The 23,834-nt window shown below is 36.1% G+C and overlaps 1 protein-coding gene across 9 annotated transcripts; it reads right to left on the bottom strand.

Moving 5' to 3' along the window:
• Positions 1 to 66: 66 nt before the first annotated feature.
• ABHD18 (abhydrolase domain containing 18) lies at positions 67 to 23,828 on the bottom strand. 9 transcript variants are annotated; one of them, XM_084519070.1, is made up of 14 exons: positions 23,789 to 23,827; positions 20,199 to 20,326; positions 19,366 to 19,473; positions 16,092 to 16,176; positions 15,407 to 15,507; positions 13,416 to 13,494; positions 13,232 to 13,326; positions 12,424 to 12,441; positions 10,445 to 10,583; positions 8,359 to 8,448; positions 7,614 to 7,715; positions 5,893 to 6,271; positions 3,897 to 4,059; positions 67 to 2,896 (listed from the first exon to the last, which is right to left on the bottom strand). In XM_084519070.1, the coding sequence occupies exons 3-14, from the start codon at positions 19,455 to 19,457 to the stop codon at positions 2,845 to 2,847; spliced, it is 1,395 nt and encodes a 464-aa protein (XP_084375196.1). In that variant the 5' UTR covers positions 19,458 to 19,473; positions 20,199 to 20,326; positions 23,789 to 23,827; the 3' UTR covers positions 67 to 2,844. The 9 variants fall into 9 exon arrangements, with proteins under 9 accessions (XP_084375196.1, XP_084375194.1, XP_084375195.1 ...); XM_084519068.1 differs by having other exon boundaries at positions 12,424 to 12,451; positions 13,242 to 13,326; XM_084519069.1 differs by lacking the exon at positions 23,789 to 23,827 and adding an exon at positions 21,196 to 21,865 and having other exon boundaries at positions 12,424 to 12,451; positions 13,242 to 13,326.
• Positions 23,829 to 23,834: the final 6 nt, after the last annotated feature.

Raw genomic sequence — 23,834 nt, 5'->3', positions numbered from 1 at the left:
GATTAGAGGATGACAATGAGAAGCATTTTGAACTCATGTTGACAAGGGAAAAAAAACACCACACAGTTGCTTTGCAGGATTTTTATTGAAAAATCATTACAACCGAAAAATGAGCAAGGTCAGTTTTACAGTAAGTTTAAGACACACAGAATGGCTACCTGCTGTGTGGATTTAGTGCAGGAACCTTATTCCAATGTTTTTCTCATGCACTTACTGAATTAAAATCACATTCTCGTTTAACATCAAAAATGGATTACTAATAATACTCTTAGGACTTATTCATAAAATCTGGTTTAAAAAGCCCATTTTCCAAAAGTTAAAACATTTACACTGCAAGACTCTTCCCTTTACAGATCAGCTAATAGCTTCCTGTGTCTGATAACTGGCAGATGTAAACCACATATGCAATTATTCCTTTTTTATTGTTATTATCAGAAATTTCTTAAACGCTTTTACTGGACTCTTATATTTGGCAACGCTACTTTAGTTATGTAGCAAAGTGTGATTTCTCACTTGTTAGAGACCAGTCCTTCACTACTTTCAAAAGACTTTCTCAGGAACAGGAGTTACATCAATATAAATCTGCTTCATTGAATGGCATGCCCTTAAGGAAAGTTAAGCCTCAGTAGTAGTATCATCAGAACACTAACCTCAGAATGTCAAGTTTTCGTGAGTTGTGTAATTCCTTGTATTGTGCTCTTTGAAAATATTTACATTGGCATGTATACTTCACAGCGTAGAGAAGTTGATTCTTTAGGCTTACTCCTGGCCTTATAAAATCTCTTTTCTCTCTTCCATTTATTCAAGCCCTTTCCCTTGCCACCAGTTATCTCCCTTTCTTTCATAGCTGCAACAGAAACAGGACATAAAGCACACAGATACATTCAAACGCAACCATCCAGAGACAAAAACAATTTGGCGAACAGCAGACAGTGTAAAACACCCTTAGCTGACAACTGAGCTAAGGCTGACGACTGAGCTTGCATCAAGATAAAACCCGTAAAACTTTGAGTTTAGTATTCAAGCATTTAATTTTAGAATTTTGAGCTTGCAAATAATTGATTTCAAACCTTCCAACAGTCAATATTTTCAATTATTTAAACACTCTAGTCACTTCATACTTGCTCCCAATATACATAAAACCAACAGTTCCTAAAGAAATGATGAAAAAAGCACTTGAAACAAGCAACATAACCTCCATTATATAATTTTTTTTTTTGCATTTTCAGGAAATTTGGATGTTAATTGACTTTGATTATTACAAATTGCTGCATTTCAGTTTTACCTGAACTTACTGATTTTCAAGTGAACCATGATTCATTCCCAGTTATTTGTCATGTCTGCTAGACTGAAATTCAAGACAATATATTTAAACAAACTCAGTTTTGATTGCTTCACACTATTAAAAACCATTATGGTACCCATGAATATCAACAAAGTGCTTAATTTGAAAGGTACAAAAGTCACATATCTCCAGAACTATCTGAATTTTACCATTTATTTCTGTGTATCTCCTGTCATTACTGTACTTAAATTAGTAACTGAAGTGTTTTGGCCTTCAACTTCTCTGCAAACTTGCTTCAAAAGAACAATACAGGACATAACCACAATATAAGATGCAGACAGCTACCAGATACAGCTGATGCGTGATGACCTTTGATTTTACCGTAGTTTCTTGGCATTTTTCATCCCAAAAGAGGAAACAACACATTTTGGATTTTCTTAAACAAGTTTAAGATTTTCTTAAACCTAACTTTTCTTTTCTTTTTTTTTTTTTTTTTTTTTTTTACATCCATTAAAAATACACTGCTGAAAAGTAAGGAGCCAATGTAACTGTTTTGATAACCCTTAGTCTCGCATACATTTAAAAAATTATACAATATTATGCTGTATTTTGCATATCAGTACTGAGTGCATTTTAAAAAGGACCCCTGCTGAAATGTTTCAAGCAGGTGTTTATAGCACCATATAATCTGCTGTTGATTTAACTGTTTAGAATCAGACTATTTCTGCCACTGTTTCTGAAGAAAAATTATTACATTTTTATTCCCTTTAGCGATTTAAAAAAAAATACTAGAAAAACGTTATCATCCAACTGAACGTATGTAAAAAATGAATTACTGGATGCTCCATTTACAATTATTTCAGTTCTGTGAAACCAACCAATGAATAGCTACATGACTCTTCCAGAATGGCATGCTTTAATTCAGTGGCAGAAAAATCTAATGGATGCATTGAATGAAAATGTCTTTCTCTCACCCTGTATTCCATTTTTACAAGCTCTTTTTGCAAGATTTGATTCTGCCCCTTCCACTACAACTCATTTCCAATTCATAAAAGAGAAAATAGTGATAAACACAAGAGGCAGTGTTGGCAAAGCCATAGTAAAATGCAATAGGAATACCAAGGTGCCAAGGAAGCAAGAGGAGAACAAAACAGCTGGAACAAACTATAAATACACTAAATGCAAGACAACATTTTAGCCCTGCATCAAATTTTACATTTTATCAATACTTAAATTGGTCTATTTTTAACAAATACAGAATTAAAGTAATACATAATGCAATTAAATATGAAGTACACGAACCATTCATGCACTAACAAATTCTGCCATTGCTTTTTCACAGGTAAAGCTGGAACATGTCTGAATGGCACTTCGTTGACATGAAAGTAATACTGGTACTTTACGTGTGTTTTTTTTTGTTTTGTTTTTTTATAATTGTTACCTACAACATTCAAAGTAAGTGACCATCTACTCAACATTGTAAGAGGCTTGTTTTCCAAATATGAGCTCCAGTAAGGGGAAATACAAACGAGATCCTTTTGAATACATTCTGGAGATTGTTAAACAGCATACTTCTGAAGAAAGCGGTCAAACGCATCATAAATTGCTTGCCTAGAACAAGAAGAAATAACAATTATAGATCACCTTTATAATTTGGGAAAGGGTAGATGCAAATGGCCTGTTTCCTTTTATTTTTAAAATATATGTATCATTACAATTTGAAAACACCATTAAGTAAAAAAGTGGTATTAAGTATTCTTTTCTCCTTCACTTATTTCTGGGATTTCTCATTTCAATCCAGTAATATATGTCTATTTCAAGAAGGAATGGGACTACTTTCCACCTTTCATATGAATGCAAGTGTTAATGAACTAGGAATTTTCTAGTCAAACGTGTCAGGAAGTATGTCAGACTTTTCAAACAATTGTCATAATGTAAACCAAGGCTGAAGTTTTAAATAGGTGTAAGCTAATGGTTAACATACATTGACCTGCTATGTCCATTTCTGTTGTTGCTCAGACTTCCTAAATGGGATTTACACTCTTGCTAATTCCTTATGTTTTAAAATCAATACCACAAGTATTTAACTCTTCAGAAGTAAGGAACTGCAGCTATATAACTGCATTAGACAACGGACTTCAGCAAGTTGCCACCTAGTATTATTAAAGCAAGCGTTCACACAAGTAATACTCATGTGCAATTAAGCTTATGCTCTATTTCTTGTCTTCAATTGTTTGTTCTCAAAAAATCGCATTTGCAAAAAGACAACAGCTGTGCAATACAACTTAAGTGGTTACTCCTTAAAAAACATACTTCCGGGTGTCCAGTGAACAAACTAACTCAAGGAAAGCAAGAGTGATAACAATCATTCTCTTGACATAAGCATAAGCTCAGAAGGATCTGAGGTATGCTATACCTCATCTTTGCTCATAAAATAGAATGGAAACATTCTCTGAGATGCAATAATTTGTTCTCCAAAGCAGTGTTTAGCAGTGTTTGCTATTTGTTGTTTTAAAGTAATTATAGACTTGCTTTTTAGAAGCAAAATGATATATCTTCAAATTACGATTTTAAGCTCTCAACTATTTTTAAAATCTCCTGTCTACCTTACCTAAAGAGTCCTTGTTTGAAGAGGTAGGCACTGACATGACCTCCATCCAGATACCTGATTTCACATCCAGGCCAGATTTCCTGAAGACTACGCACCCCAGTTCGGGGAATATATGCATCCTCCTTCGCTTGTACAACTATGATTAAACTTGGGTCGACTGGAACTATAGAAAAAAAAAATCAAAATGAAATTCATCTGAGATAATAACAAGATTGAAATAATTCAGCTGAAATTTCTGTTGGAAAGATGCTCTCAATTGCTTAAAAAGTTATTTTAAACTGTAGTCAAATGATATTTTCTAATGTCTCCAGCAGTATTTATCCAATTTTTGATGCTACAGTACTTGCTAATTAGAGGCAGAGTTTCACCAATCTGATTACTAAAAGGAATAATACCAAAACGTTGACTAGAAAAATAACACCAAAATGAGGTAGAACACAGAACAGTTGTTTCTTCACAAAGAATATATGTGGTACAGTAGATAGTGACAAACTAAGCCGTTTGCAGATGGAAGGTCACAAAAAATGTAGACCTTTTCCTTCTGTATATACTCATGTGTAAAGTATACAAAACGCTAAGATAGATTCTAGCTTTCCATTCAATTTTCCATGAAATCTGAATGGTAGGTGGATTTCCCGGAGCTCTCTCCAGATAACACTTCAAGCATATCGTGGCAAGGGATGCAGTGTATCCCAGAGCATCAAGTGACCCAAGAGACAACTGGTACAAAGGACTACATCACTTTGACAAGCGCACTGAGATCAAGTATCTTCTTAAACTTCAAGAAAGGCCAATGCTTTAGCTGAGTGATACCTGGATAAGTATCTAGGTATAAATATGTCTGTAATTAGAATGAAGTTCACATTCTTTTTTTCTGTCTACAGAAATAATATTTGAAGCTTTAGGGAAAGCACTTCACTAGTATGTGTCACAAAATATTCCTGGGTAGCAGTGATCTGGGACATTTTCCATGTCAAGAAATCTGTAGAAAGCTTTGGATATTTGTTTTATTTTTTTTTATCATTTACCAGTGGAGTACTGAATGCCAGAATTCAAAAATGAGGTGGCATAGGGTCTCAATATCAAGTTAGGTCTGTCAGAAACCTGTATGAAGTCAAAGTATGTTCTGGGACACGTTAAAGAGTCCTTAGTGGATATGTGCAGAGTTGAACCATTTTATGAATGGACATTTTTCAAAAGCAATTCCAAACCCTCACCTCAGCAAAAGTACTTCAATCAGCTCTAGGAAGAAATCATAGAATCATAGAATCCTGAGTTGGAAGGGACCCTTAAGGATCATCAAGTCCAAATCACTTGTTCTAACTGTCTGCTTGCAAGCAATGCAAAGGGGTGCCAAGATGTTCTAGATGCCAACAAACCCAGCTTCATCAGATTTAAGGCTTGCTGGGCTACAGCTCCCTCTATATGCTGTGCTTGTCTTGGGAAGCATTACACTCGCCAGACTGTACCATCCCAGGACATCACTGTATCTATCTTTACTGGTTACATTTGTCTTAAAGTATCGTTCGATCTTCGTTCTAAACTACGTAGCCTACTTTCTATGTGAAGTCAGTAATAGATTTCTAACCAATTAGATTTACTTGAATCTGCTTGAAAAACCTTATTAGCAGGACAAAACAGATTAATTAGAGCTAGATATTCATTATATCAAAGACATTTTGTTCTTTTAAATAATATGAATGTGCACTAACTCATATCTAAAAATAGCCATGGCAAGGCACAGAAAAAATGAGCAAAGATATAGAAAGGCAAATTTTGAATTAATTCTAACATCGGTTGACCACTAAGAAATAAACAAAACCAATTAGGAAGTGGAGTGGTAAATAGATGCTGCTGAACAATACTCAGGGCATTTTCATATTTCACCTAAGGTCCCAGCAGGTTTACACAACGGAATGATGAAAAGAATACCTTTCCTTCCATAGTATTCTATTTCAATTTTCCAAACTCCACATTAAAATAAACAAATACATACCTGAAAAGTTAGCTACATGGGTACATTCATCCATTACTCCTTTCATGAACCTTAAGGATTCTCTCTGTAAAGTCTCACTCCTTCTTCTATTATTTATCCTCTGTCCATGTTGGCTGTTTAAGTTTTTATTGCTGTTGCTACTGGTTGAAAACGTTTGATTCATGCATTGCATTTTAGGAGCATCTTGTATTAAGAGTCTTTCTGATGAGGCACTTAGAGTACTTTTATTTGTGGTAAAGCTGTGGACAGCTTCTTTAGATACAGACTTGTTCGAGGAATCAAGGTTGAATATTCTGGAAGTCACATCTATGTCTTCCAGTCTGTCCACACTGTCAGGGAAGTTTTTAACAAAGTCTTGTCCCATCTTGAAAGAATCTGTCTAAACAAAGACAACAAGTCTTTTATTAAGGGTCCTTTATATCAGCTGGTTAATCTTACACTTCAGATCAACTCCACATCCAATAAAAAGGAGACAAAGACTGCTCACAGTACTTGTTATTTTCAGTTTGCACATGTCACTCAGTATATTAAATCCCAATCACCATAACGTTTTGATATTTTAATTCTATGCTTCTGTCAGCTTAAGAATTGCAGTAAGTACTTCTCCACGATAGCGTATGATGCAAATGTTTGCCTATTTTTAGTTCTGTATTAAACTCTGAATTCGTGACTGCAATTTAGTCAGCTTAAATTTCTGGGCAAATAAATCAAAAACTATGCATTTCTCAGACTCGTTCCTCTCAAAACAGCAGTAGTACCTTTTTGAAAAAGTGTTCAAAAATTTCTTCAAACATTCTTTAAAACATTTCACTGGTCGGAAGAAAAATAATTTGACCAGGTCTAATGTTTGGTTTAGGACTGAAAAAAAAATCTACTCCCTCCAAGAAATAGGATGACAAAAGCTGAACATCTTGAAATGTTTCTTCTTTTCATCCTGTCTGCTCCATCAGTACTCCCAGAACATGTATAATGTAAAAATGGCAAGTGCCTAAATAGCTGTTGCCTCCCTAGCCCCCCTTCTCCTGTGTTAATATACTTGAAAAAGAACTGACACCCAACAAAGAATCTTAGAAAAAGGTTATTTATAAGAATTTGTTAGAGAAGTGTTGAAACAAAAATATTCTCGAAAAGTTCTCTCTCATTGTCCCAGTTCTCTTCTACATTAGAAATTCCTTTTGAGAAGTTTTTTTCAACCCTAGTCAAAAATGTCAAGAAAGCAAAACATCACAGCTGGAAACAGAAATAATGAGACCTAGCACTTTAAACAAAGTAGAAAAGTAACTTAATGTTGCTACATTTAAAAAAATATATTATACAATATTGAATATTTGAAAGCAATTGCTTGGAAGTTTTAGATATTTACACTTCCAGCTACAAGTTTTCTAGACTACAAAGCCATTAACTGGGAAGAATTAACTATGATTCCCATGTTTTGACTGAATCCATTTTATGTTGCAGAATACATGAACTGTGATCACAAACAAAAATTTGCAGCAAGGGCTATACTTAACACATATTCTTCAACCAAAATGTTAATTTCTCTTTTTTTCAGAAGGATTTCTTTCAAAGACTAAACCTATCAAAAGCATACGGAAACAACAGGCAGACATGTTTTTACCTAACAATTGGCTACCTTTACTTTAAATAGATAATAAATAAACGTTATTTGTTATATTTAAAAATGTAAACATTAGTAGATAGCAAAAATAAACTGTACTTACTCCACAGTATTCAAGCATTTGAATGATTTCTTCTTCATATACAGTTTGCGTAAAATACTGTTTCTCCAGCTCTCTCCAGTTCACTGCCTTGCTCAACACACCCTGAAATTAGAAACACAAGTATCTGTTACACAAGTAAAAGCCAGAGACCATTCTAAAATAATGCAGAGAAGATTGATTTGTTCCTGTCTGTAATTTGTTTTTTCCAGTTGTACCCTTAGAATTACTGGAATTGATTAAGCCACATATTATAACATATAACATTGAAACCCACTTCCCTTTAATTTTTATTTTTTTTTTAATGCACATCTGGACTGGACTAAGCCAATGATGAGTGTCAAAGTGGGTCTATTCATTCACCTAACCCAGCAGTAGTTAAAACAGGTACTGCTAATGGTAGTTGCAGCACTATCACCCCACTATTTAAGCCAGGCTTTGACAAGAAAAACTCCATTTTCATGGTTTCCTTCCTAACCTTCCCACCTTCAAACACCTTCAGAGCAGGACTCCAAACACTGTGTCACAAACCAGCCCCTGCCTCCAATTTCATACATGACCCACTGAAGCAGCTCAAAGCTACCTTCCCTATCACATACTCTGCATCCTGAACAGGAAGGGCAGATTTTGCCACTAAATAAGGGCCAAAGGGTAATGAAATGCCTACCTGAAAAGGTGAACATATCCAACCCAAACCTTACATTTCTGATTACATTCTAGTATATTAGTAAAAATATAGGATAATTACCGTAGTAAAGACTGCAGAAGCTGTTGACCAGGAAAGACATGGAATCAATGGCAGTGGTTTAGGCCAGTTCGTCACGGCCAGTGAAGCCATCTATAATCAAATGCAGTTATTAAGTATTTTAATATTGAATTCACAATAAAGGAATTCTAAGAATTCTCGCCTTTATTTGTTTATACAGTATTAAATACGCAGTGCCAAAGCTGTTAAAGACTGTAGTAATTGGATATACTTTCACCTCTTTAAAATTCAGAAGAAAGATAGCGTCTGCTCTTCAATGATTTCCCTAACAATAAATATTGTTCTGGATAGAATTAATTTCACAGCTGAACAGAATATTTGTTCTGACCCTTTAGTTATTTCAAACCATGAAAAACTTCCATATAGCTCTTTCACCAGGCTCTTGCAAGCTTATTTCAAGGCAAAATGAACATAATCTATGAGAACTATTTACACTTCTACACTTCTGAATCTGTACAGTGGAAACAAAATGTGGAAGAGAAGTAATTCAGGATATTAAGTGGACTGTTTTTCTGTCCTTTAACATCTAAATTACTGTTTTTACATCAGTTCTCAAGACATATTCTGGTAAATATTCTATTTATACCAGAAATATTCGAGCAAAGAAGCTCAACATACAGCAATGGCAAGCAAATACTTCCTTATACAGCATGCCAGATTGTATTTTATTGCCTAAACAGAACAGTGTAAAATCCCTAGTACAAAATACCCTATGTCTGTCCTAGACACTCTTAATAGACTTACATAAGTGAAATATAATTCTGATTATTTTTTATTAATAAAAAGTGACAAAAGCACCACATATCTATATTCTAATAGTCAGAAAGGCAGACTTCTTTGTTCTTAGTTCCAGCTCTCTCCATCCTTAGAACTGAATTAACGCTACCTCCTTCCTGTTCTAAATCACATTCTAAATATTTGCGACATCAAAAACTATTTATTTCCATGGTTTTATATTTAAATCAGGACTAGCCAAAAATGTATCTTTCTGGACTAAAAAAAAATATTCCAAAGGAATTTCCAAATGCACTTTCTCTGATCTTGCCTCTTTCTATACCCACGCTGTACATATTGGTATGGGATATAGCACCCTGTTATTCCCACAGAGTTCACGCAGCATTAAAAGTGGCCTGCAGTTAGTGGTGCACAGACCAGTTTAAGAGATATTATTCAACTTATTTATAAGACAGAGAAGACATGTTTAACACAAAAGTTGTCTCATCAGGGCAATACCTATGTGAATGTAAGGTGCTTTATACACTTATGCTATTTATAATCATAAAATTGTGCTTTTGAGGGAAAACATTTTTCTTTCAGGAGACACAGCCATTACCAGTGTTATCTACTTAGCTCCTAACAAGAAACAAACAAACTAAAAAGGATCAGCAAAACAGGTATGTTGTTTGAATAGCTTTTTTATACATTTATAACAGATCAACAATTATCTGTAGAGACACAAGCACTAATATTTTGACTGCATATTAGGATTTCAAGCATCTTTCTAACAATACACTGCTGTTTTAGTTTTAATATGCACAATCACACACAAAATGTTATCCACCGCACTCCACATATCTTCTGTAATCAATACCAATGACCAGGAAAAAGGATGAGTCGAGAACAACAGAACTGACAGAGGTGAGAGAAAGTCACCTCAATTATGATATGCCTACAGAGAGAATGCATTTCACTCAGTGCATTCAAACACAGAACTTTAGGCAAGAATGGAGGAAAGGAAGGAGAACTAGCAATTGATCAGTACAGATCTTCTTTCATAAAACATTTCTTCCCATTGGGGAAATAAATATAATTATGTGAGAAGCTTATATTGATATTAAGTCTATGAGGAGATGGCTGACAAAAGGCTCTATGAGTTGTCAGCACTTATTAAGGATTATAGTAATTCATTATTACAGAACATGAGAATTGCCAACAATTTTTCCTTGTGACTCCAAATGTTTAAAGTATTTCAGAGAGGAACACTATAAAAAAAAATTATTTGTGTATGCTAAATGATCAGATGAGAAATTAAAAAAAAAAATACTAAACAGGAAATATAAAAGCTTACATGTCCTCCCATGGATATTCCAGTCATCCCTAGCGGTCCATAGCCTTCTCTCTCTAGCCAGTGCAAAAGAGCTGCAGATTCTAGAACAAGAGCTCCTCCCATCACAAACAGGTCCGAGACATTTTTTAAACATGACCGTCTTTTCTCCCCAGAAAAGGAAAATACAGGATTTATTCTAAGATTAGATTTTTACAGTTCTCAATCATTCTATGCATACTTGTATACAAAGCCTGATCATACTCCCAGAGAATTTTGGAGCTTTACTCCTCTTGATTCAACAGGAGAAGTAAGTCTAGATTCTCTGGCACTTTTTCCTAATGCAGATCTAAATGAGGACTAGGAAGACCCCTTCTAAGATTCTAATGTAATTAATATTACTGACCACCTAGTCTTCTAGAAACAGCTATTACCAACATTAGTTGTAGTGATCTGCACTGTAAAGTTATAATGGCTCTTTTTAAAACAGAATTGGTGATACAATCCTAGACATACGCTATCTTACTTGCAGAAAACAATCCTTTTTCTTTTCTCTTATTTACCTGTTTCATATCACTGAAAAATTGCACACAACATTTGAAGAGCAATCAGTATGCCAGCTTTGGAAGAACTCATCAGTGTCACTTAAGACTGAAACTGTAAAGTGGGAAGTGTCACGGTACTGAGATATTCATGTAGTGTACTCTAAAGCATTGAAACAGAGGAAACAAAAAAGGAGAAAGCTGTTCAGCTGAACCATCAGAGGGACTCTCAAAAAGTGAAAAATAATTGTACTTTACAGAGCAATTAACACACCTTAATTTGGGAAGGGGGACTGTGTATTTTCAGTATGATACAGGTTATAAAAGGCTATTGGCCTCTTTGGCCAGCATACAATCACATTTAAGATACTTTGAAGCAAAAGGACAATGCTTGCTGTGCTAGTCAAGGGAGAAAAAAAATGAGATGCTGCAGACCGCCATTATAAGCTAACGTAATTCTTTCTACAGCTTTACTATGAGAGATTCCTCAGCCATATATATACATATATATAGCTATATAATAGCTGCTATGTTTATTAAGCACTGTTACTACTGTATTAACTAAAAAACTGCTCCTGGTATGTAACCTTGTATCGAAGATTGACAATTACTGCTTGGGATATTAGACTGAGCACTTGCCTTTCAGAGAATCCTTGTCTACATCATTCATATACTAAGCTGTCAAGCTAGACAACAGAAAAAGGAGTTAGAAATATCCTCACCAAATTATTTATTTTTCCGTATCAGTTACTCAGTAACAGAGAAAAAAAAATCCAACCTATTCCAGTATACAGCCTCTCCTTTCACTTTCCTATAATCTTATAGTTCTGAACACGATAATCAAAGCATATCCATAAATGGTCTTCCTATTTAAAAAGCATTTTTACAACAATCAGCTGGCAATTTTTTATCACTTTTTTTTTTAATGGTTATATCAAAATAAATACAATTTTACATCTGCTTTGAAAATAAGCTTAGAAACTATTTTTGCTTATAAAATTTTCTCAATACTGAATACTGCATTGTTTCCACAGACTAACAAATAAGCAACATCAAATTTACATCTGACTGTGGTCCTTTTGAAGTATCCTGGAAAAGGAAAAACTTCACTACTAAAATAGGGAAATACACCATATGGACAAAGATAATTCATAGTTGACTGAAACAATTGCAGCGTTTATACACACACAGTTGCCAATCAAGAAAATAAACTGGTTCTTGCTTGCACTCACTCATCTCATTCTTATACTGCAATTCCATCTTGTGCAGACTTTCCCGATCACTGTGATCTCTTAACAAAAACAGTAACGAAGTAGCCCAGCAAAGGGTTAACAATTTCACTTTAACAGCATGTTTGAAATTTCACTTTCTTAATAAGCTATCAGAGTTCACACTACTTTCAGGGATGGGGAAGTGCTATTTTGAAAAGACTGTATCCATGAATGCGCCAGTAATACTTACAATTGATCCTTAGGTTTTCTACAGCCATGTAGAAGACTCAAGTTAAAGAAAATAAAAATTGTCTATGTAAAAAACGGCAAGTAAAATAAAAATTAAAAAACAAAATCACACACATAAGTAGCACATTGATTAATTCAAATTTGGAACTTACATTCCAAATGTTTAACTGGAACTAAATCACGTTAAATGCTTGCTGATGTAATTTATAACATTAGATTTTAATTTTGTCAGGTATATAAGTATGAGAAAAGCATAACCTGATATTCTACTTAATAAAATGAGGTAACATTGTTACAGAAGTTACTGATGAGTTGATGACTCAATTTTGTTGTTTGTTTGTTCGTTTTTAAATCAAGTCCTAAATAGCAAGAGTAGGTTTTTCAAAAGCACCTGAGGTTTGCATTTGAAAAGGGAAGACAGGAGACAAAATATTCTTTTCCATCATTAATACATCCAGAAGTCACACAGTGTGATTCAGAATAAGTGCACAGTTTTCACTCGGCCTCAACTAAAGGGATCACATCAATACCTTGATGAAAATAGATTCATGTCAGAACTTTTACTCTGATGACTATGGTAAGAAGCTGCAGGAGAGATTTTCAAAAGAAAAATCAGAAGAGTATTAGTTGGTGTAGTAGCATCAGAATGTGTTCCACGTTGTATCTCATTCAATGGTCATACTTTGCTCTTTGCTTCTATCCACTGGAACTCTACTTGAAACTGATCTACAAATTAGATACTGTACCAGTATGACAAGTTTTCTACTCCCTGGAGAAACTGAGAACAGGACAAGTATCTGGCTTTCCACAAAAGGATATAATAAGGATTTTCAAGTAATAGAGAAGCCATACAGGCTTCTTTTATCATTGGACGTGCCATCAGTGTGCGTCTCCTCCAGAAGTGCTGAAGATAAGATGTAGGATAACATGTTAAGATAAAATCTGAATACTTAATTTGTCAATAATAATCAATTTTACATTTTATATACTTACATGATCTCCAGTGCCTGCTAAATGAATGCATACAGGTCTGTACTTGCTATTCCATCTTCTGGGTATTATGAACTGAAACCTATGAGAAACAAATACTTGTTACAGAAAAGAAAGTATTTATATTTACAAGTTGCTTCACAGAAATTAATCTACAAGAAAAAAAAATACACAAAACAAACAAATAGAATTAAGTATTTCAGTCATACACTCAGGCAAACTGTCATAGATATAGCAGTATCACTTTTCATAAACACATCCAACAAAGAAAGGAATTCAAAAGTAAGACAGAATAAATGCCAAACAAGAAAAGGAGCCAAGCTGACAGATCATGTTCCTAAAAGAGACCACTACCTCATCATCACAATTCAAATTTTGCAGAGTGGAAAAATGGAATTTCAGATGAAGAGCTGCCTGAACAAGTATGACTAGCTCTCCTAGGCAGCATTGCTACTTTTCTCCTAAGGGCACAACAGATGAAATTGAAGAATAAGATGAGCAATACATTTAAATAATAATAAAAAAAAAAGCAACCAAACATGAAACTACTTTATACACCCAACATTTAATGTCTACTCAAAAATTATTTACAGTCTAACTACTTGGGGAAAAAAAAATCACTTCAAAGCCACCAATACTGTCCCCACAAGATGGAGCACTGTTACCTATAGCAGCATGACATTCATGAAGGCAAAAAAAAAAATTCACACACTGCACAATGATCTTAAGGGAAATTTATAGAGCATTTAAAAGCTGTAACAGTAGTGCCCATCGTAACAGGTAGCATAATGTAATGTCAAACTGTAAGAAAGCACCCACAAACAAGCAATTAGTGCACTGTATTTTCAACTATAGTATTACTTAGCCCAGTACTATTAAGAGAGAGTTTCTCTAACCAAAGGGAAGTGGAAGAGAACTGATATTCTGGCTATTGAACTTTTTGTGAACTACATTCTTTAGTGTAGTTCATGTTTAAGTTTATATAAAAATACCTGTCAATATTGATAAAATCAATGATGCCAGTATTAGCTTCCATTGCCAAACTTGTGTGTTCAAAAATAGCAAACTAAGACTGGAAAAACAAAAAATCCATCATGAAAATTTAGCTCAGAACTAAAAGCAAACAAAATTATGTCCTTGTGGCTTACCAGAAAAAAAAAAAAAGGTACCAGCTTCTCTTGTTGCAATTAAACAAACTATTTCAGTACACAGGTAGTATTTTTGTACTGAATATAAATGGAAGGTTTGAATGATTCTTCTAAATACAATATAAAATGTTTCTTCTATATAAGCAGCTTCTCCTACATATAAAACAAACGTCTGTTGTAACCTTTATTTCCAGCATCTCATTCATTTGGAAGACAAATATATTACATAGTTTTGTGCATGACTTCTATGCTCAAAAATCAACCAACCAAAAAAATAAAATAAAATTCAGTTTCAGCCAAAGCGTTACCTGAAATGACTGTGACTAACAGCCAGGTAATCCTAACTTTTATTACCATAGCTTAAGCTTTTTCATAAAGTGTTATGCCATCCTCTTTCAGATAGTATTACATTTGAGGTTTTCCACATTATCACTACTAATTATAGAAGCTCTCTTCCAGTCATAGTTAAATACGCACATCATTACCCTAACAGTTCAATCTCTTGAAATGCTCACTTTTTTCCTGGCTTCAGAGCATAATCAATCAACCTTTATCAAACCTTGTTGCACAACACACATATATCATCGCCACTTTGGAATAAAGTCCCCTAGCAAACTACGTTATCTACACACAAATTAAATTATCACAGGAGTAAGATTTATTTTTCACTCTGAGGTCAAAATCTATTTCAACACGTTAGCTAACAAAAACAACCCACAGAGTTTGATTTATTTTGCAGATAATTGGTGTAACAATAAATTGACTTCACAGCAAACTACATATGTATTATTTTTATTTCTCTCCAGTGCTAGCTTCAGAAAGGAAACACCAATTGGCTTCTCCTACCTTGCTACAAGAGATTCGACTGGCAGGATACCTGGGACATAATGAGCCAAAGGGGAAATAAAGTGTCCCTCAAGGATTTTACAGTCTGATTGCTCCTCGACCTACAGAGAGAATGGGATAGCAGTATATTTCATGTCAGTGTATAACTTGCTCTGAAAGCCAAACATCAGTATTAGCTCTCCAATGAGAATTATTTCTTATAGGATAAAAATGTAGTTTAAAAACAACAACAACAAAAAAACTGGAATCTATTTCAAATATACTGATACAAGTCTATCAGCACAGTCAAATGTGTTTCACTTCTTTTTTCCCTAATGACCTATTAAAAAAAAACAGGTAATAAGCTTAAAGTGTCCCATTTTAGTAACATGTATTCCAATAACATATACTAAGTTTTCATCATTTTGTGAGCTTGAACAACTGAAGTTACTGGTTCACCAACTGAATATTGTCAGGGGTGCATTCATCGCCCTGTGACTATGCAGTCCCTAACTCAAGCCCTGTAGGTGCCAATCCCAGCAGTAAAGCATCCTGTGACAAAGTGAGACATCAGAAAAACGCAGATTCATATGACATCAAAATTCAATGCTTATAAAAGCAGCCTGGAAAACACTAAGTTTATTTCACCTTTTTATACCATCAGGCAAATAAAAGTAGGTAAACCGCACCCCTTACTTTTACATACCTTGTCAATAAAAACTGGGTAATCTTTTGAAACCAGCGTCTGGCATTTTTCCCTGTTTCCAATAATCTTTCTGAATTCAAATATTCTGTTGAACAGAAACAAGGAAAAAAGATTCAAATTTTAATCTAAATATATAAGCATACATAAAAAAACATCAGAAGCTGAAGTAAGCCACAAAGAAAATAAAAGTTATGAAGCCAACTTTGCACTTGCAAATTAGTTGGGTACCATGGCTGCAAGAACATTTATAAGGTAAGAAAATATAAGGCTCGAGTATCTTGCTAGAGCTTACACAGCTTCCAAATAGTATTTTACATCCAATACTTCGAAACTAATGTCATTTTTCAGGGGCTAAATTAAGACATAAGAACCTCCTACACAGACAAACCAGATAGATATGGACTGAATGGATAAAAGATAGGCTAGACTGCCAACATCAAAGTAGCTGCCAATGGTGCAAAGTCCAACTGCCACAAGTCACCAGCCATGTTTGGGGAAGTTCCTGAGTGACTCAAACTGGAGGGTGAGGTTGATAGCTGGAAAGTAGGGATACCATTCAAAGCCACCTGGATAAGCTGGAAGAACAAGTCAACAAACACTGTGAAGCTCACTGATATAATTGCAAAATCTTACACCTAGCCCCACACAATACAAGCTGGGAACTGCCTGGCTAGGTAGCACTCTGCAGGAAAGGGCATGGGGCTTCTGGCAGACAGCAAACTGAGTGGGAGTTTGCAGCACATCCTCTGCACTCAGCAAGGCAGCTGACAGCAGGTGAGGGGAAGAAACTGTCCTCCCCTACTCAGCCCTCATGAAACCACATCTGGAATACAGAGTCCAGTTTGGGGACCTCTGTCCTTAAAGAGATGCTGGCATAATGCAGAGACCAGCAGACAGACACTGTATAAATGGAACACACGACTTACAACAAGACTGAAGGAACCAGGTATGCACTGCCTGGGGAACAGAAAGCTAAAGGGCAAATCCAGCCACTTCCTTCTGCTATTTCATTGGGCTGCAGTGTTGCAGAAGATGAATCAAGACTCGGAGGTATACAGAGAGAGGACAAGACGCAATGGTTGTGAGTTGCAACATAAGAAAGTCCTAGTGAAACGTGATTTTTTTTTCACAGCAGTAGTGGTTAAGCACTGGAAAACAGTGCCCCAGGAAACTGAAATGTCTGTCCCTCGAGGGACTTTCAAAGTTAACAGGATGAGGTGCAGAGCGACTTGAAACAACTATAAAGTTAGTTTTGTTTTGAATAGGTTTTGGGACTAGATGTCCTCAAGCAGCACCACACAACCTTAAATGCTCTATGCTAAGAGTAACTTCTTTGTCCTTATGGTTCTAAATACACACAAACACGTTACCTGACCAACTGAAACAGCAGATTTGGATGGACAGTACAGAAGAGGTGTATAACAGGAGTGACCTGTTCAACCTTCCAAACACCAAAACAAAGCAACTATACAAAGCAAAGAAAAGGCAGTTTACCATCATCACCACAAAAATAGCCCTACCGTACAGCCTTTGTTTTTCTTATGCAGAACAGTACAATGAGTATTTCTGAGAGAGCAAGGGTAAAGGTATAAGACATGAGTATGGAGGGTGAGCTGAATGCCAAGATGTTTTGCTTGACACCAGTTCTTAAAAAACAAATTTACATGTACTTATTTCCTCTGTAGTTATGAGGATACTGAGGGTTAAATCTTAACAGATGTGTTAAGGCATTCCAACTCTTGTTGATGAGTTAAGGATAAAGGATTAGGATATCAAGTCACCACATCAAGGGTGTGCTCAGCAAACCTTCAGATTACATCTAGGCAAGGCAGTCAGTGGTGTCAGTCAAACTCAGTTAACGCTTGAAGTATAAGAAACAATTTATTCTATCAATTAAAACAAATGCTAACGCTGTTTCCAGTCTGATCTGTATACTAGGGAATGGTACTCCCTCCTCCCACTAGCTGATGTGAGCGGTCAGAAGGAGCTACTGTTCTTCCTTCTTCATCCTGGTGAAGCCAAGCTGCCTGGGGGACAGCTCATCTCTCCGTCCAGGGGCAACACACAGAAAAATTCTTCCTCTTTTCAGACCAACAGGCCAGCAAGCCTGTCTCATGCATTCTCCACAGCTTTTGATTTCATGTATCCCCACCATGAAAAAGGAAGAGCTGCAGCTGTTTTGATTATCACTAGCAGCAATGTTTCTTCAATGCTCTTTGACAGTAGTGTGATTACCCTTAGAAATCACCACAGAAATTCACATCAGACATTCCCCAGTATAATAAGAGGGGATGATAGCAGAATGAAACTTAATCAAGTCCTTCAAAGTGGTCAAGCACATACAACAATCAATAGCAAAATACTGCAGTTATAAAGTAAAAGACACATTTTTGCTTACTCCAGAAGAAAATTAATGTTTTAAAAATCCAACATTTTCTATCTGCAAGAAACTGCTACTTCAGAACAACCAAGGAAAGAAATTTTGAAACAAGAAAAACAGCCCACATAATTCCACTACTATCCATAGTGAACAAAATCCTTTTTTTTTTGTTTGAAGTTTTCTTTATTAATTCTCAAATACAGAAAATTAGCTTATTAAATGGAAATTTATCATTTCCTATTTAAATAATACACGATGTGGAATTTATTCAGTCACTGAACTTGTGAACTCTTAAGATACACACATTTAATTTCCAGGTGTTAACAGTAATTTGAAAAATTTGCAAATGTTTAAAAATTAAGTGGTAACCCTACTTCTTTCTTTTTGTTTTAAAGACAGCTTAGAAGAATGAGTTTACCACTCAATGAGAGAGAGAAATTTCTAAGTATATCTTATACTTTTAAAACTGATCATTACTAAGCAATAACAGAAAACTAACTGAAGATCCTCTTTATGTTACACAGAACAATTCCTCTGTAACAATCTAGCAATTTTTTTCTTAGACAATACTTTCCAGACACACTACTTTTATATGCTGTTGTTTACTGCATTGTTTTATATAGACAAATCAAAAATGTAGTTGGATATATACACGTTCTCTCAAAAATACCTTTTTTAAGTAGAAAATCACAAACCCCTTTAAGACTTCCAGATCAAGTTCCTCAATCTGTACGGAAATACATGACTTCCTAAAGAAAACCGCAAACTTGAACTCAAAAATGAACAGGACAATACCTACAACTGGTAGTATTTCAGGGCTGTTTTTTTTTCACTTTTAATATAAAGTACTACTCATGCCTTTTTAAAAAAAATAAATAAAAAAAAAAAAATCACCTTTTCAGATCCTCTGGTTTTCCCCATCCTCTGATGAAGAGTTTAGTGAGGAGAAGTTTTCTGTATAGGACATCTAATTTACTTACACCCATGAGCAGAAGCTCACATCTAGAAAAAAGAACAGGTAAAAACAAGGCAGTTAAAGTGGGTAACATAACAAGTTCATTGCTTGTGACTCTAAGCGCGTTCTTATTCTGGTATCTGTAACAATGAAAAGCCATACCATTTTATTCCAAGTTAACCTAGACATTCAGGTCAATTCAAAACAGAGTATAGCATAAAGGCAGTTAATACCAATTCTACTTTTTTTAAATTTAAAAAGAAAAAAGTGGAATGAAGGAGAAGCAATTTGTATGTCTAATATAGCCAGAAAGTTAACACATAATTTAGGTCAAGATTGCTAAAGAGGCACATGAGGTCACAGAACTACATCTTCAACCAGTCCTGAGTGTATTTTACTCTGACCAGTAGGAGCAGCACTGTCTCTGTACTGTCCATACAGCTATGCAGACAGCAAACATACAGCTATATAGACAAAAAATACTTTTTTACCAATACATAGAAAACTTATTTTTATGAACTTGCCTTCATCGGCATCTTAAGCATATATTCTAACTCTTACTCTATCCCTTCCTTTCCAGTTTCCCCCAATTCACTTCTTACGGTTTTGAAAAAAAAAAAAAAAAAATCCCATTCCCTTTTGAGAAAACAAATCACACCATCAAAATCCTTACACCAGCATCATCACTCTCAGCAAATACACTAGCCCAAATATAAGCTAAAGCCAACAAGATCTTAGGCCAACACAGTCTTATTTTCAAAGCAATACTTACTGAAATGAACAGGGAGCCACTACTGTGCTTTTCTAATGAGGAAGTAAAAAAAAAAAATCAAATCTGATTTCCTAATCAACAGGATACAGGTTATTCAATGAAAGTAAGGTCCACGATCTGTCCTATGCCTAAGAGAACAGAAGATATAATAAGCAAAGACTTGGTTAGGAAGTTACCTTCAATTATTTTCTATTTTTTCTAGATGTCTCTATACCAAAAGGCCTCAATAACTTCGTAACACTCCAAAACAGTGTAACTCATGTTTTTTCATGTTAATTCCAAGTTAATTTCTTCTACCATATTTTAATATGGTCATTCTTAAAATGATCTGATCAGAATATAACAAGTTAAAACTGTTGTTAGAATAGTACACTCTTTGGACTTCTAAAAAAAAAAACAAACAAAAAAAAACAATATTTAAGTATATCATTAAGAAGTATTAAAACTCAAGATACCATAAAAGGTTTAACGTTTAACATAAGTTACTATCAAAATAGAAACTACAGACAACTTAAGGTACTTGAGTGCTAGAAGAAGCATTCTAGAAAACCACATTCAGTCATTACAGGACAGAAATAGATACCCAAAACCATCAGAAAGCCTAAGAGGGGGATTTTTTTTTTTTTTTTTTTTTTTAACACTGTAAAAAGTGGTAGAGCTTACTCCACCAGTCAGTCTCAAATAGCTGACACTGGAATCTTATTATGCTGATCCATATCTGCTTGGGCTAGTAGAATAAATTACTTTGGTATTGAAATATGCATGCAATGAAATATCCAAACAATATGATGTTATGCAACGTAAGCTATGCACCAACATAAACACAACCAAACAAGTGTTGATAGCTATAATATCTATCAATCCTGAGTGACACAAGCTTTTGGCATCAGAATGTAGGAGCGGAAAGATAGGGAAGAAACTTTTGCCACGGACAGACTACCAAAACCAAGTTTTTTTTATAAAGAGGTATGTGTGTATATATGTATTTTCTCCTTACCTGGAAAAAAAAAAATAAAAAATGAAAATTTGCTTCCTGCAATTCAAGCTACCTTTTAAGTGTAACCAAGTAATAAAGACCTTGTCTGATCTTCGTATGAACGCTCCTTTTCACTTCATAAATATTTTCTACTATCAGAAGACTAAATGAAGCCACCAGTACCCCATAACATAGTGTACTCTATCTGAAAAACTTCCTACACAACGTCTTCAGTTCAAACTTTTCTGGGAAAGGCTACATTAACTGCCTGCTCTCCCCAAAATGCTGAAGACCACTGTATTGCTTCTCCCTGAATCTATTGAAGCACAGCAAAACTACAATCACAAGTACTGTGGAAAACAGAATGCAATACAGTGTACTTTCAACATGGCCAGCAATAAACTGCGGTGATTCATTTGGTACTTCACCGTGAGGATGTGCACCCTGTAACCAACTTGAGGCAGGAATGGTTACACCCATTCCAGTGAAGGCCACCTCAACAGAGACCCAAGCACAAGGCAAAGGTAAACAGAATAAAACAACATTTTTATTAGTCAGTCTGGCAGCCGCATGCCATTAGCAACTATTTACTCCTAAACTTCCCACAGTTACTGCCAGATGTAGGGACAGCACTCAAGTCTTCAAACTACTGCCATATCAAAACCAAAAAATTGAAGTTCCACTAGCAGCCCAATGGTCAGAACAAAGAGCAGTCATTACCCCAACCTGAGCAGAAAATAGGCCAACAACCTCACCTCACAGTACAGGTGAAGGAACAGGCAAAAACTGTCCCCACGATGGGATAGCAGAAATTGCTCTCCCATCCTTCCTGGCTGCCTGTTCTCCCACTACCTTAATACAGTCCTTTCCCTTGCTGACTCTGGAGACATCCATTGACCTCCCATTGCCATTGGGGCGTCTGGCAGAAGGCATTTGCCAGGCCCATCAAGGCCCCTGTGCTGCTCGGAGCAGGGGGACAGCTTGGTACCTTCCTGGTGCTAGAAGAGAGCAGCAGGTGGAGAGAGGAGCAGCAACACAGAGAGGGCTTTTTACAGGCTGGGAAAGAAATAATGAACGCTTTGCAGCCTAACAAAGCAGCCTTGCAGATCTTTATTTATTTATTTACTCCCCCCCCCCCCTTTTTTTTTTTTTTTTAATTTTCTCCAAAATAAAAGGCAAATAAGAGAGGAAAGAGGATGAGCGCTTTGCCATGAGTTTGGAGGCTGGCATGATGAGCTCTATCCGCTACTCCAAAGGAATGCCAAGTTGAGTTCCTAAACAAATACATTACATATAACAGCAACATTGACTGAAATGAAAGGGCTGTCTCATTCTTTATTCTACTTCATTGATTAAATGAAGACACTTAAGTAATTCAGGATATTTCAATAAGAATGCCTCGAGATTAAACCACTACTGGAAAGACTACAGAAAACACTAGAAGAAGGATGCCAACGGTGTAAAGTATGTTGCAGGGAACTTCTCAGAAATATTACTGAAACAAAAAAGGACAACCACCCCCCTATTTGCTTGACTTACTAACAAAAGTGTAGGGCGTGTTTCAGTCACTACATGGAAAGAGAATTACAGATACTGTCAGAAACGGCAAATGTAGTTGTTGGAGGCTGCAGATTTATTACTGCGGAGCTTGAACTTGAGGAAAGAATCATCAGAGCTGGTTTCCAAATGCAAGTGGGCTTCCCCCACTTGGTGTTGCACATCAGGATCCTTCTGTAAGCCAGGCCAGCTGGAAATAATGACCTAAGGAAGATGCTTCATAGTTGCATAGGCCAAGAAACAACACCTGTGTTGAGTATCCAATGCGTACATTGTTTATACAATAAGCTTTACGTAATGTTGTGAATAGAAATAGTATGAGGTACACAGGCACATTAATAAATGATCTGCTAAAAGCCCCTTTCATTTTAAGGAAGTATCTTCCAGATAAGGCAGCAAGAAAGCCTAGTGATAAACCACAGACTAAAGTCCGTCCTCCTGGACGAATGTTTTTCCTTGCTCTCACAACCCTCATACCGCATACGTGCTATAGGCTGTTGGTGTGCACTTACTTCATAGGAACAGGCACAATAATTCATCCCAAACCCAGCACATAAAAGGTCAGCTACCGCTTTTTACACAGCCGCCTCACTCACACCGAGCTTCCTCAGCCCGCTGCTTCCACCAGTGAACACCAAGCAGCTGCCATCGGGAAGTTACTTGATGGAAGCAAGGTGTGCCTATTTTAAAAGCCTTTTTCCTGTCACACGTTACTTTATATATATCTGCCAACTGAGGTCATGCTTTATTTTTTCTCCAGTTAAAAAAAAAAAAAGGTTTTTTTTTAAAAAAAAAAAAACAAAAAACGCATCCATTACACCGAGGAGCCGCCAACAGGCCAGGTAAGAACCTCCCCCGGCGGAGGAGCCCAAGAATAAGCAGCGGGGCCCCCTCCCCTGGCGGCGCAGCCCCCGGGCGGGCTCCTGCAGCCGGCCCCTCGGGCCCCCCTGAGGGAGCGCAGCGGCGCGAGCCGCCCCTCAGCCGTTAACGCTTCAAAGCGCGCGACCCCCCAACCGCCACCGGCGCCCAACGGCCGCTCCCCGCGAAGGTGACTCACCCGCCGGGGCACCGCGGTGGGAGGGGAAGGCAAAGGGGGGAGGGGG

The sequence above is a fragment of the Aythya ferina genome (genome assembly GCF_964211825.1).
Source record: "Aythya ferina genome assembly, chromosome: 4".
Classification (NCBI taxonomy): domain Eukaryota; kingdom Metazoa; phylum Chordata; class Aves; order Anseriformes; family Anatidae; genus Aythya; species Aythya ferina.
Note: the sequence above shows the minus strand (reverse complement) of the source record. Positions and strands in the feature narration are given on the sequence as shown.